General features: G+C 41.5%; 1 protein-coding gene across 3 annotated transcripts in view; it reads left to right on the forward strand.

Moving 5' to 3' along the window:
• The window catches only part of LOC148027545 (uncharacterized), a 219246-nt gene that overhangs the window by 138169 nt on the left and 66396 nt on the right, over positions 1–14681 (forward strand). For all 3 annotated transcript variants that reach the window (XM_087689269.1, XM_087689270.1, XM_087689271.1), the window contains exon 13: positions 13397–13470. In XM_087689269.1, coding sequence (XP_087545395.1) covers positions 13397–13470 — 74 coding nt within the window. The remainder of the gene's footprint in view (positions 1–13396; positions 13471–14681) is intronic.

The following is a 14681-nucleotide window of genomic DNA, read 5'->3' on the forward strand; positions in this document are numbered from 1 at the left end:
TTATGGCATGCTCGCATGGGGCATGCAAACTATGGTAGCTTGATGCTTATGAAACATACACAGATGCTTAATGGTTTACCTCTCTTGGAGAGAATTCTTGAGAACTTATGTGAGGGATGTATTTTGGGAAAAATGCATCGTTTTTCGTTTCCCTGTAATGTTGCTTTTAGAGCAAGTGCCAGGTTACAGATTGTGCACTCAGATGTATGTGGCCCTATGCAAATAAAGTCATTGGGTGGCTGTTACTATTTTGTCACTTTCATTGATGACTTTACTTGTTTCTGTTGGGTCTACTCTTTAGTTAAAAAGTCAGAAGTGTATGATGCATTTTTGGCTTTTGTAGCACCTGTTGAAAATCAATCTGGCTACAGGGTGAAGACTCTCCGTTTGAACCGAGGGGGGGAATACATGTCCTCTATGATGAATTCTTTTTTGAAGCAGAAGGGCACTATTCATCAGTACACTACTGCTTATACTCCACAACAGAATGGGGTTGTAGAGAGGAAGAATCGGTCACTCATGGAGATGGCTAGATATATGTTGAAAGCAAAGAGTTTGCCACACAGTTTTGATGGAAGCAGTTATGTGTGCTTGCCATGACTTGAATAGGTGTCCCACCAAGGCATTAAAGAATATCATGCCTTTTGAGGCTTGGAACAGCCTGAAACCTTCGGTTGGGCATTTTCGTACTTTTGGGTGTCTTGCATATGTACACATTCCCAAGGTACTCAGGAAGAAGTTGGATAACAAGACTATCAAATGCATTTTTGTGTGGTACAACAGTGAGACCAAAGGATATAGATTATATGATCCTGTCTCTAAATGGTGTTTGTCAGTAGGGATGTAGTTTTCGATGAAAAATCAGAATTGTCCCTTCCTAGTTTTGACACATTAGGCTGCCAATGATGTATTTGAAGGGCTGCTGCCCATTTCTTTTGGTGATACAGTTGGAGCTTCTGAAAGTGAACTTGATGTTCAGTCAACTGCTCCATTGGGTAATGGAGAAAATCAGTCCATGGCTGATCTGAATATTCAACAAGGTACTGAATTTGAAATTGAGCAAGAGCTTGTACACAGTTAAGAGGTTAGACAAATGCCTAAATGGTATTCGCAGAGTATGAAAGATAATCATTTGGATGCTCCTATTGCTGGTCATACTAGAAGGCAAGCTTGTATGCAAGATGGTGCACATACCATGGAGTTTGTTATGGCAGTAGATACATTTGATGATGAGGAGCTTGAGTGTTTTGAGGATGCACAACATAGTGTGCATTGGATGGTAGCAATGTAAGCTGAGTTTGATTCCATCATAAAGAATCAAACATGGGATTTTGTGTCTTTGCCTATTGCGAAGAAATCCATTGGTACAAAGTGGGTCTATAAGCTGAAAGGGAATGCAGATGGATCCATTGACAAATATAAGGCCAGGCTTGTGGCCAAGGGCTACGCACAGAAGAAAAGCATTAACTTTGAGGAGGCATTTGCTCCTACCTCCCGCATGACTACCATTAGGTCTATGGTTGCTTTGGTTGCCCATTATGGATGGACTGTGCATCAGCTTGATATAAAGATTGCATTTTTACTCAAGAAACTTCAAGAAGAAGTGTATGTACAACATTCCATTGGTTTTGCAGTTGAGGGATCCGAACACTTGGTATGTAAGCTGCAAAAGGCTTTATATGGTTTGAAACAAGCTCCTCAAGCTTGGTACGCAAAGGTTGATGCCTTTTTACTCAGCCAAGGATTTATATACGACTCATTAGATTCTACCCTTTACGTATGTAAAGAGGGGGAATCCTTACTGGTCATATGTCTATATATTGATGATCTTTTGCTTATAGGAACACATGCTGATCAAATTTCAGCATTCAAACAAAATTTGCAGCAAACTTTTGAGATGTTAGATTTGGGGCCTTTGGACTATTAGTTGGGCATTCAGTTCATTCATCATACTAGAGGCATTGGATTGTCACAGTCGAGATACATTGTAAAACTTCTTGAGAGGTTTGGCTTACAGGATTGTAAGCCAATTTGTACACCAACAACAGAACTTGGACTGAATTTTTCATTGCATAATGACAATGACTTGTTTGATATCCATACATATACTCGAGCAATTGGATGCTATCAAGCGTGTTTTCCGTTACTTGTAGGGTATAGGACTCTTTGGGTTGCTCTATGCCAAGGGGGGACCACAACACTTATATGCTTACAATGATTCTGATTGGGCCAGTGATTATGTTTCTCGTCACTCCACTAGTAGCAATGGTTTTGTTGGGTATTTCACTCAGGTCTCACTTACGCCTACACTCACATAGGAGTGTCTGTGATCAGTGATCAAATTTCAGCATTCAAACAAAATTTGCAGCAAACTTTTGAGATGTTAGATTTGGGGCCTTTGGACTATTAGTTGGGCATTCAGTTCATTCATCATACTAGAGGCATTGGATTGTCACAGTCGAGATACATTGTAAAACTTCTTGAGAGGTTTGGCTTACAGGATTGTAAGCCAGTTTGTACACCAACAGAATTTGGACTGAATTTTTCATTGCATAATGACAATGACTTGTTTGATATCCATACATATACTCAAGCAATTGGATGTCTTATCTACCTATGCAACACAAGGCCGAACATACGGTTTGCAGTTTCAACCCTAAGCAGATATATGCATTAGTTGTGCATGTCACATTGGCAAGCTATCAAGCGTGTTTTCCGTTACTTGTAGGGTATAGGACTCTTTGGGTTGCTCTATGCCAAGGGGGGACCACAACACTTATATGCTTAGAATGATTCTGATTGGGCCGGTGATTATGATTCTCGTCACTCCACTAGTAGCAATGGTTTTGTTGGGTATTTCACTCAGGTCTCACTTACGCCTACACTCACATAGGAGTGTCTGTGATCAGTAGGACACTAGGCACTTTTTACTCGAGCTAGGAGAGGTTTTTTCCCTCAGACTTATGGTATTATTTTGTATGTGCTTATGACACACACTTACGGGCACTTATCGTGTTTGGGTGTGAACACCCCCTACAACCCTAAGGTTTTAAGGGTTGTACCTTGTACTTTTAGCTTACACTCTTTCAGTCTATTGCATTGGGTGTGGTGCTTCACTCTCACACTGTCTATTGTTTTCTGTGTTGAGCTTCAATCCTGCTTGCCTCCCTCACATTTGGTATCAGAGCTCCGGCTTTGCTCAGCAGCTCCACTCAGCCTCCAGGAGTCCCCGCTCAGTAGTAGATTTGCTCCTTGTCCATTGTCAACTCTGGAGCTGCCCTGCTCGTGCTTAGTCAATCTGCGCCTCCATCAACTCGACTGCCTTTCTGACTACGACGAGGGTGTTGCCTATGACCAGTGCCCGCCCTCTGTGCTGCTCCCGCCAGGTCTCTGTGATGCCCCAACCCTGTCAACGCAGCCCTTGTTTGCGCTCTCTTGCCTGCTCCTCTTCTTGCGGCTACTCCCCTGACCAACGACCAGCCATCACTTGCCACGTTGGCCACCAGTCTTGCTGTGACACCGCTTGGATCTTGCAGCCCGTCAGTCATGCTGCCTGCGCCTGGGAACAGCTGCCCGTTAGCCTGCCTCATAACGTTAGTCGCAGCCTCATGCGCTAGCCCGCCAGTCGTCCCGTTTGCTTTATGTCAATCCCGCCGCCAGCTGAGCCCGTCTAAAGCGCTGCTTGTACCCGATTGAACCCGCTTGACACCTGCTGACGAATTTGCCCCAGTAGTCAACCTGTAATGTTTTCTAGTAAACGTTTTTTTAAATTTTAATTTCCAACATCAATTTTTGGAAGCAGGGGTTCCTACGCAGCAGGCACAGATTCAAAAACGTGTCTGGGACACATTGAATGCAAAAGATTTTGGCACATTCATAAAATTTTTTGGGGCTTTCATGTTTTCTGAGGACATTGGCATACACACTACAGTTATAGTCATAGAAACATTGTTTTGAACAAATTTGAGGTAAGAAATTTTTTGGATTTTGTTGGTACAATGTTGCTGAACACTAATTGCACGTTGGACTGCGTGCATTACAAACACTTTTGATAGAGTGCACCTCTGAACACTAATTGCAGAAAGTTATTTCCTGCAATTTTTGAAAATTTTCAGATTTCTAGTGTGGTCCTGCTTTGACATTGCTCTTTTGCTTTTTCTTGGTAATTGATAATCATGTCAAATCAGGGAGGAGATGTCTTCACCTTTGTATCCAAGGAGGATAGATTGGATTGGTCCTTCATGATGAAGAATGTACTTGTGGCCAAAAATCTTTGGGATTATGTCAGTTGAGAAGACACTAGACCTGTAGTTGTGACTCCAGCTACTTCTCCTCCAGGAGGATGTGCAGAACGGGCATCTCAGCCTGCTCCACTTCAGCCACTTCCCCAAAGGACAGTTGCTCAAAAAGCATGGGATACATGGGATGCACAGGCTTTGCCGCTGATTACATTGGCAGTTCAGCAGTCAATCATCCCCCACATTCGTTCAACAGCTTCTTCACGAGAAGCTTGGCTAACTTTGGAGAAGATGTTTGTAGGCAAAAATGAGACTCGCATCTCTTTCTTAAAGAAAGAGCTAGAGACATTGAAAATGGATGAGGGTGATTCTATTCGGGATCACTTGAACAAAATTCAGGACTTGGGTGAGCAACTCATGAATATTGATGAGTACTATTCGGATGCACAGATGATATCTACCACTTTGAACTCATTACCTCCTTCGTACTTGGCTTTTCATACGGCCTTAAACCTCACCATGAGGATTGCCACACAGCCAATCACTTTTCTTCAGCTAGTGAGTTTGCTTCTAAAGGAGGAGCAAATAAGAAGAAATAGTGGTGTGGATGCTATCGCCTCTGAGCAGGCTTTTATGGCTGGACAGAAGGGCAAAGACAGCCGAGCGAAGAATGCTCTGCAAAGTTCTAAGACTTTTGGCACATCACAGGCAAGTAAAAAACAAGAGGGTATGCAAGCCAAAAAGGGCAAATACCATTACTGCAAGAAGCCAGGCCACTACATCACTGATTGTAGGAAGCGAATCGCCAAGGAGAAGAAGTTAAGAATGTCTGTTTCTGATGCTCCTTCTACTGCTACTGATTCCGCGTCCTTTGTTGCAAACATGGACTATTTTTTTTACACATGTAGTTATGACACCTCTTGGGCTGATCGAGCATTTAGCTCTATTGAGGATGTAGGCACTTGGTTTTTTAACAGTGGTGCTTCTAGGCATATTACATCTCACAGAGATTTAAAGCATTTTGCCATGCTTTAAATTTGATCTCCTTTGGTGGCGGATGATCCTTGTACTCTTGATCACTCTTCACTCCAGGGGGGTTTGTTGGGTATTTCACTCACGCCTCACTTATGTCTACGCTCACGTAGGAGTGTCGGTGATTATTAGGACACTGGGGCACTTTTTATTCTCGGTAGGAGAGGTTTTTGTCCCCAGACATGGTATTATTTTGTATGCGCTTATGACACACACTTACGGGCACTTACCGTGTTTGGGTGTGAACACCCCCTACAACCCTAAGGTTTAAGGGTTGTACCTTGTACTTTCAGCTTACACTCTTTTAGTCTATTGCATTGGGTGCCATGCTTCACTCTCACATTGTCTACTGTTTTCTGTGTTGAGCTTCAATCCTGCCTTCTCCCTCACAAGTTTCTTTCTTGGCTCATCTTGCATCTCTTCGCTTAGCAAGAAACAATCCACTGTTGCCACATCATCATGTGAAGCTGGAATACAAGGCCGGTTTCACTACCACAGTTGAATGTGTATGGCTTAGACACTTGTCAGCTAATTTGAATGTATCTATCATTATGGAGCCTACTCTTTTGTTCACTAACAGTTACAATGCCATTGTAGTGGCACGGAATCCATGTTTCATTCATGCACTCATGAAATACATTGAGATCCATTTTCACTTTGTCAGAGAGAGGCTACGTGTAGGTGATATCAGCCTTGTCTCTACTATCCTACCACAAGTAATGTGGCAGACATCTTCACCAAAGCTCTAACGCGTGACAAATTTGAAGCATTTCACAATGCTTTAAATTTGATCTCCTTTGGTGGATGACCCTTTTATCTTGATCACTCTTTACTTCAAGGGGTTTTGTTGAATTTGACTCACGCCTATGCTCATAGAGGAGTGTTCGTGATCTTTAGTAGGACACAGGGGCACTTTTTACTCTCGTATGAGAGGTTTTTCCCCCCAGATTTATTCCTTTTATTTTATGTGCCTTTGTTACACAGTTCTAGGCACTTATCGTGTTTCACACCCTTCGGGTGTGAACACCCTCTTACAACCCTAAGGTTTAAGGATTGTACTTTGTACATGCACCTTACACTTCAGATTATTGCATTGGGTGTCGTGCTCTCACACTCTACAGTGCGTACTTCACTCTCAGCTGAGCTTCGATCTCTTCCTTATCTTACATAAGGCGACCAGTTTGTGGGATGTTTTTGCTTGTGTTTGCTGCTTCCCATCTGCAGCGATATTCGTGGTGCTTGGACACTGGGCATACCTGAGTTTTGTTTCAGGCCATCATCTTGCAGGTGCATTTGAGCCTGCTACAGGCCACTTTGCTATCCTACATCATCCAAAGCAGGTGGTTTCTGATTTGGTTCTTCCTCCACTCCAAGAGCACTTGAGGACTGTGATTTGCTCCCTCTATAGCTGTCCTTTACCATCCAACATTTTCTTCTACACCCTACTTCCCGAAGGACTATGTTTCACAACATTCACTGTTTAGATTCCTTACAGGTGTTGCTGCATGATTGGCCAGGACAATGCCCAGAGTTGCTCTCTCTATCTTTTTTCTCTCTTCTTTATTTTCAAAGCTTAAGCTTGAGTGAGACTGAGCTTGTGTGACTTTGAGAGCGCTTCCTTCAGTTTGAGCATCTAAGTATCTCCCTTCTTGCTCTTCTATGTTCTCTCTTCTCTTAGTGTACTTTAGTGTCCCATAACCAAAACCCTATTCTCTCTTACTTGGGTTCCTCAAGGTGGACATGATATGCTTATCCACATAGTGAGTGAGTGTAATATCATTTGGACAAAACTACATCACCTGTGCCTTTGGGCCCCTTCTTACTTGGGTGTTTTCTTTCAAAGAAGAAGATCAAAGCTACCACATCTTGCAAACAATTTTGTATAATCTTGCCATATTTGTTTTGGCCTGAAAGTAATCCCACACATTTTAAACTTGAGTCATCATTCTTCACTCTTTTTCTAAGTTTTCTTTTGTTTGTGTTTGCAATATACTCTAGGGAAAACCCTACTATTGCTTTGACATGGTATGAGTGCATAGTGTCCCATCACTTGTCTTGACAAAGTGTACTCCTCTCCCCTAGTGTACCAACCTACTTTTCACTCAACACTAATACTCCAATTGCTATGGCCAAGATTGCATTTATCGATAGATTCAATGGGTCCAATTTCATCACTTGGTCTAACATTATGCAATAAGTGTTTGAGTTTGAGGGCCTTTGGGACCTAATAGTTGGTCTAGAGCTTATACTAGACACTTGACAGGCTCCCCCTGACCATATCTATCAAGGGAGAGCTTGCAATGCTATACAATATGTCGAGTTAATGTAGGGTTTACTTCCTGAGATTCACTCGTAGTTCTAGCACTTTTCCTTAGCATGCAATCATTGAAGTCATTTCCTTGACCACTATGTGCTGAGAGATAGAACTAAACGTATCATCTCAATTATGAGCTGCAGTAGTTTCCTTTCAAGAAAGAGGATGGTCTAAAAGTCAAATTGGTCAAATATCTGTGGTTACTTGCTATGTTTTCTACTATTATCTCACTGAAGTCCAATGACGATTAGGTTATATTATTCTTAAACAAGTTGCCTCCTAGATACTTCCATTTTATGTAGCACATAATTTGTTAAGCCCTTTCCTAAGCCTCGATGAGTTTGAATGTTGGTTCTTGTGTTACATGAGGTTGCATGATCAAGTCCACAAAAAGACCTCTTCTTCATTCCACAAAAGGACCTCTTCTCTATTCTTACATGAGGTTGTATGATCAAGTATACAAAAGAACCACTTCTTCATTCCACAACAAGACCTCTTCTCCATTCTTACTTTCAGAGGGGGAGCTTTGGTAACCACTTCTTTGAAGGAGAAATCTCGAGATGGCAATAACTCTCAAGTGAGGAAGGCAACCCAAAATAAGAGTGACACATCTTCCTAGGACGGAACCAAATAAATTAAGGAAACTAAAACAATCTAGCAGCAACTCTGAAAAAAGAATAGGTTTTGCACACATTGTTAGTGCTTGGGCCATGTCGATGATGAGTTTTGTACTAAGGCCCAAGGTCTTCTAGCTAAGAAACAATAGCAGGCCATAACTACATACGCGTGCGGTACTCCTCTTGGGTAGTACCATATCTTCATCTTCCAACTAGGGTGCTTCTTTTTCATCCTTCATCATGGTTCTTAGTACCACACGAAGACTGACATCAAGTTCCCCTTTCTCCTTGAACATCAACATCCATGGTTGAGAGGGGGTTCCTATCTTGACTTTGGTACCTACAGGTTTTAGCATTTGTCTTTGACATTGGCCTTGTTTTCTTGTACTTACCCTTCACATTGTATGATCATCATCATCTTTGTAAAAGGGTGCTTGGGCAATCAAACAAATTTTCCCATGAGGAACATTGTCGAAGTGGCACCTTGCTACATGTACATCATATAGCATTCCTCTATGCATCTCATCGTGCAAAGCACCTTTGAGTAGATATTGAGTTGTCTCCATCAATGGTTTTATTACCACCATCACTGCCTACTTCTTCACCCTTTTTTGTGGTCACATTGATATGTTGGACAGGTGGTTGGGATGGTCTTTTGTTTTGTGATGTTGAATTTGACCAACCCTTTATTTTTCCCCATGGGCGTAGTTACTTCATTATCCCCCCCCCCCCCCCCAAAAAAAAAAAGAAAGAAAGTTCAAAGTGGTTTGACATCGCCTTTGTAGGTCCTAGTAGACCGGTGAGTACCCTACCCTTGGCCTCTATGAGGTCACCCTTTGGACTCTCAAGATAAGATAACCATTGCCTTTGTAGTGTTGGTAGGTCATTGCGCAACCAACATGCACCTATTGTCCGATGCCTTGGTTGTTTTGGGGTGGGGCGTCTCGTAAAACATAGAGTGAGCAATACTTGTAGTCCTTTTTCTAGTTCCAATTTTGGGTGTGAAGCTAAAAAATATGCATTACATATTAAATTTTCCTTAGCTCGTTGAAATAGCCCAAAATTAAAAAATTATCAAAGTTTCTATGTCCCATAAGCAAACACTCAAATTTTGGGAGGATCCACATCGATAAATGGGAGGTTGTTTAACCTACTTGCTCCATCCCTTTTTGTAGGTTCTAGCCATCAACCCTCTACACCTTGCAGCTATCATTACTCCTCCGACTACTGCCTTGTCTTCACCAGGCCTTGCGGGATCTACTACCAAGTGTCACTAGCCACCAAGCACTTCTTGTGCCAGACACTCCACGACACTCTCCAACTCTAGACCTGCCAATCCCTACTGCCGTTCTTACGGACATGCCATGATGAAGTGTACGGATTAATTCTTGCTCATGCTATATGAATCCACACCCCATGAGAACGCCCTTAACAAGACATCCTCGAGCCAACCATGCGAACTCACCCTTGCCATGTCATCATAGAATCTTTTGCCATGTTATCACTTGCATCATCGATGATGTCATCATGGAACATTCTAGAACATCTTTAGCAGCTCTCCAACACCTATAAAAGGAGGGGCTTGCCATAAAGCTCCTCAGTCTTGCCAATGCCAGTCTTGGGAGCTCAAGGAGTTAAGACCTCCAAGTAAGTAACTTTGAGTTCTAGTTCTAGTTCTTGTCTAGTCATGGTATCTAGTCTTGTCTTTTCTTCCATTATACTCTTGTTGTCTCGTCACCTTGTAATCTTGTAGTACGAGATCTTGTCTAGTATTGTCTTGTATCTTGTTCATCCCCGTCAAGGGAGATCTTGTAATTTTGATATCTTGTATCCATACCTATGGTCTCAGGTTGTGGGATCCTTCATATCCTATCGAGTCTTGTTGTCTATACCTATGGTCCTGGGTTGTGGGATTTTCCGTATCTTGTTAAGTTATCGTACCTTGTGCCCCTATGTGGGATTATCTTGTAATCAGAATTCTTGTAACAAATCTTGCATCTAGTCTAGTCTCTCAAGCACACTCTAGTGTTCCCATAACAGCCGCTATGATTAGAGAGGTGTAGGTGCAATTGCTTTTTTGCTGCATATCTGCTCACACTGTTGCTGCCCTGATCTTGGTGGTCTCCATCAGCCTTTATACACTCCAATTGATGGCTACAACACTCAAGATTTGCCTCTAGTGGACATTACTCTTTGACTACTCCCTCAACCCACTCCCACGAGATTCATTGATTGTTGGACAGCTCTACCTTTGAGCATCTTATACACATTCATTCATTTTCTTCTGAGTTTATCTTATTTCTGTGTTTGTGTTCTGTGCATTGTTTTGTCTTGAAACATCCCCCTAGGATCCAACTTGCACAAGAGACAAAGCACAAGTCGTACACACGACAAAGAGCATAAAGGAAATGTACATCAGACTCAGTTCCTAGGCATAGAGTCAAACAAGCTCACCCTCCAGCCTAGGAGCTAGCAACATATTGAGGTATGACCATGTCCTAATGGTTGGTGTCCCATACCATTTGTCCAGAATGTCTGAGTGTGCGGATTCAGTGGCCTACAAGCAAAGAGTTCAAGAGTGGTGATCACACAATGATGTGCACAATAGGGCTTTGAGTCATATACATATGGCTCAAGTGCCATAACACCCTAAAGTTTCCCTAGTGCATTCACACGAGGTCACTTTATGACCACTATGACTAATATTGCTAGTGTCCATTTGGGTGTCTAAGGATGTCGTGCTTCCCCTTTATGAATGATTTCTTTTCTCAACAATATTCTGAAGGATGAAGTTGGGAAAGTAACTTTTCAATGAATGTACTGACTGCCAAGTTTTCGCCATTTGCAAGTGGCTCTTCCACTTGACTAAATACTTAAGATAAACGATCTGATGAGGTCATTTAGTCCTATATTGAAGAACCGATTTAGGTTCTAGTGGAAGGTAACTAACAATATCTTCTTGTAGCAAGACTTCCTCAATTGGGATGATCAGTTCACCTTGCCCCAACTGTTCTTTCAAACAACTCACGTGGATCATTGGGTGGACTTGGATGTCTGGAGGTAAATCTGGCTGTTAAGACATGCTGCTTATCTTGGTAATTTGGAAAGGTCCTCAATACCTGGAAAATAACTTACATCACTTGCTAGTAGTTTATGGAATTGGAGTCCTTTGGGAATTTAAGGTAAACCCGCATGCCCTCCTAGACCTCTCAAAGAGTATGATTCTTGTTAGCATAAAATGCAGCACGATCTGGGATGTAACAAGTCTACTCCATGTTCTTATATTCTCTTATGCATTTGGTATTTTATACCTCAATTTTGGCCTTAGTGATGACTACTGGTGAGAGTGTTTTTAATTTTAATAGAATTTCTTTTGCTTGAAATGAGAAAACAACAATATGGTATTGGCATGTCACTTCAATCTTCCATTAGATTGAAAAAATGACAATCTCATATGATTTGTTCTGTGACACCTGCTATTCAATGATCTAGCTATGCATACATTGCACTAGATCTGGAGTCATTGAAAGCTTGAATGACATTAGTCATTCTTTCTAAAATACTCTGCATCTGGCTGGGGTTTCCCATCTCAAAATGCCATTGCATGACTTTTCTCATTCAAAATTGCTCCAATCCATATAATGAACAAAACATGCCTTTAGATGGTCAGTATGCTTGCAGCTCACAGTGAAGTTGAAATCTGGCCACATGAAAGCGAGTCATGCCTCTTTGAGCATGTGCCACTTCGAAACAAGACAAACCCCCCACACACACACACCCCTACAAGACAAGCCAAACATGCATGCACATGCACACATGCATGGATGGCAGGCACACATACTCTAATGGATGGTGAGCAGGTGTCCAGAAGATACACAAATAAATCATAAATGGCACAATGTACTTCAAAATATTTTTCTTAGATCTAGAATGATGATTTTGTGATTCTTCAATTGTGATTTTTGCTGTAAATATGATCCCCCAACTTGCACAGAGACTATGAAGTTTTAATTTGGCCACCTTGGATAGGTCCAAGATCTTGCATTTTCTTCGATTAATTTTCAGTTTTTGGTGCCCTTTCTTTGGATAACTCTTCAACTTTGGGATTGATAACAGTTCCAGGCTAATGATATTATTTGTCCACACTCCAACTCGGAAGTGATTTTTTCCTTAGCTCCCATAGAGTTCTGTTTGTTACATTTGTCTGTATAACATTTGTTTTGTAGAGTTGAAGAGGTATCCCAAAACCTTTAGATATAGGCATTCAAATCTCACTGCCATTTATGTTACAATAATCACTTCATGTTGGCTTAAAAAATTGTTTAGTAAGCCATCCAGCCTCCTATTTCAAAAACCAAAAACTCGTAGAAAATATGAGCTTACTGATTATTAGCAAGCTCATGAAACATTTCCATGTTGTAATGGCAATTGAGTTTTGTCAAACCATTTAGGTGGTTCAGACAGTCTTGAAAACCACCTAGGTTTAGTGCTGCCTCTTCTTTGGTTTAGGTATTCTCATGGCTAGGGAGCTTGTTTAAGCATATGACTTCATACTGAGATATCATTCAGTTCTTGCAAACTAGAAGAACGTTTTCTATGTGATTTTCAGGGTGATTGGTTGCATGCTTTTTCATCATTGCATCTTTTTTCGTCTATCTTACCTCCACAACATTACTCTTAAATATATTCTTCATAGGCAGGGTGGTCTGGCTTCTCTTATCTCTCTATCTTTACTTTATTATTTGGCCATAATGCTAGAAAGCTACACTGACTCATGCTCTTGATTGTCACCAACATATAAATTCAATGGCCTTCTCACAAGATCTCATCTCCATATCTTTGAGTCCTTGGTCTTAGTAAGTTCTATTAAAGGTTTCAACTACCATTGTGAAGCACAATTGCTTCAAGAACCTTGAGACCCTAGGAATGTAGCACATGAAACTGAATTCTCTATGGGCAAACATAAGACAAGCAAAAAAAGAAGCTTCTTTACATCTTTCAGTACAACAAAAGCCATACTTAATTTCTTGTGTGATGAAGATTGTCTTCTTTTACAAAGAAACCTTTCAGTTGCTGCTTTGATGCAGCTATGACACAAAATACTGTACGTGTTTGAGTTTTTTAAAAGTGTTTTCGTGATTAAATCATATGCATCATTCCCAGAGTTGATATATACATATTTTTTTTCTCTACAGGCTTTTGGAGAGTGGTGTAAAATTGCAAAAAGAATTGTTATCAAGTTTGTGTTATTACATGGGACATCTTCCTGGTAGGTAGTTATTATCTTTATCATGGAGTTTTCAATGTAGTTTCTAGAGTATAAATGATACTGCATGTTTTTTCCTAGGATATGTTCTCATATCAACAGGATAGGGTTACCACCATCCTCCTGATTGTACAACTGAATGATTTGCATTCTCAACTGTCAATGGATGTGGGATGATACCATGCTGGCAGAAATACCACAAGAGGGAAGTGCTACTTAGTATCAACTCATTCTCTGTATTCAGCAATGGATGGGTTTGAAAAGGTTCAAATAAACATCTGATGACTTTTATATGTCTGAAGTAAATACCCAACCCATACTGCCTTTATGCTTGAAGGAAGGACCTTATATACCCATCCTCATCACCAAAATCTTGTAAATATTTCATGCTCAATGTGTGGGTAACATAAGCTCTTCTAGTTTCCTTGACAAAGAAGCAACTCTACCTTTAGGCCTATGCTTACAAGCTTCAAGAACTGGCATCCCATACCACCAACCCATGCCCCTCGTGGGCCTTCAATTGGAGAGTGAGTTGTCCTTTCCTGCTGCCCGTAAACATGTATGTGCATCTGCTAGGTCACCTGTGATTCTCAGCTCTGCCTCCCCAACTCACACCCAGCCACACATTTTCAACAAGGCAAGCAGCAGAGAATCAATGCCAAGAGGCACTAGAGACCTTATGCTTGGAAAAATGGGTCAGCTCTAACTCTGCTAGGGTTTTTGTCCATCTGCCTGTCTCCATCTGAAGCCTATGTGAGGAGGTGCGAATCTATCCGATAGCAACCCGTTCACTAGGGGAGAGATGCGTGTCCATATATGCTGGCCGAATAGTGAAACCATCATCAGAGAGACACAAGAAATGACTCCTATAGAACTCCATCCTTGATCCTAGAGGGAGTGGTGGGTGGATCAATGTCCTTGCTGTCTCAATCCTCAAGATATAAGCTCTGATCACTTGGTTCAGCTCTGATCGGCTGAGAGAAAGTGTAGGGCAGTCAAGGCTATAATCCAAAGTGGAAGACCATCAATATCCAAACCATGTAGGCTCATCCAAATAGCCATCAGTGAAAACCAATAGTTCTCGCGTCTTGCTGCTAGTTGTCTAGATGAGGTTAGTGCCAATCTAGAGTATCTATGGCGTGGAAGTTCCCATAGTGTGTGCCAAAAGGTCACTACCCTAAAGAGTGCCTCTGTAACTATGGGCGTTGCCCCTA

Source organism: Lygodium microphyllum, chromosome 12 (assembly GCF_053477565.2).
Source record: "Lygodium microphyllum isolate KBCC chromosome 12, Lygodium_microphyllum_v1.1.10, whole genome shotgun sequence".
NCBI classification, from domain to species: domain Eukaryota; kingdom Viridiplantae; phylum Streptophyta; class Polypodiopsida; order Schizaeales; family Lygodiaceae; genus Lygodium; species Lygodium microphyllum.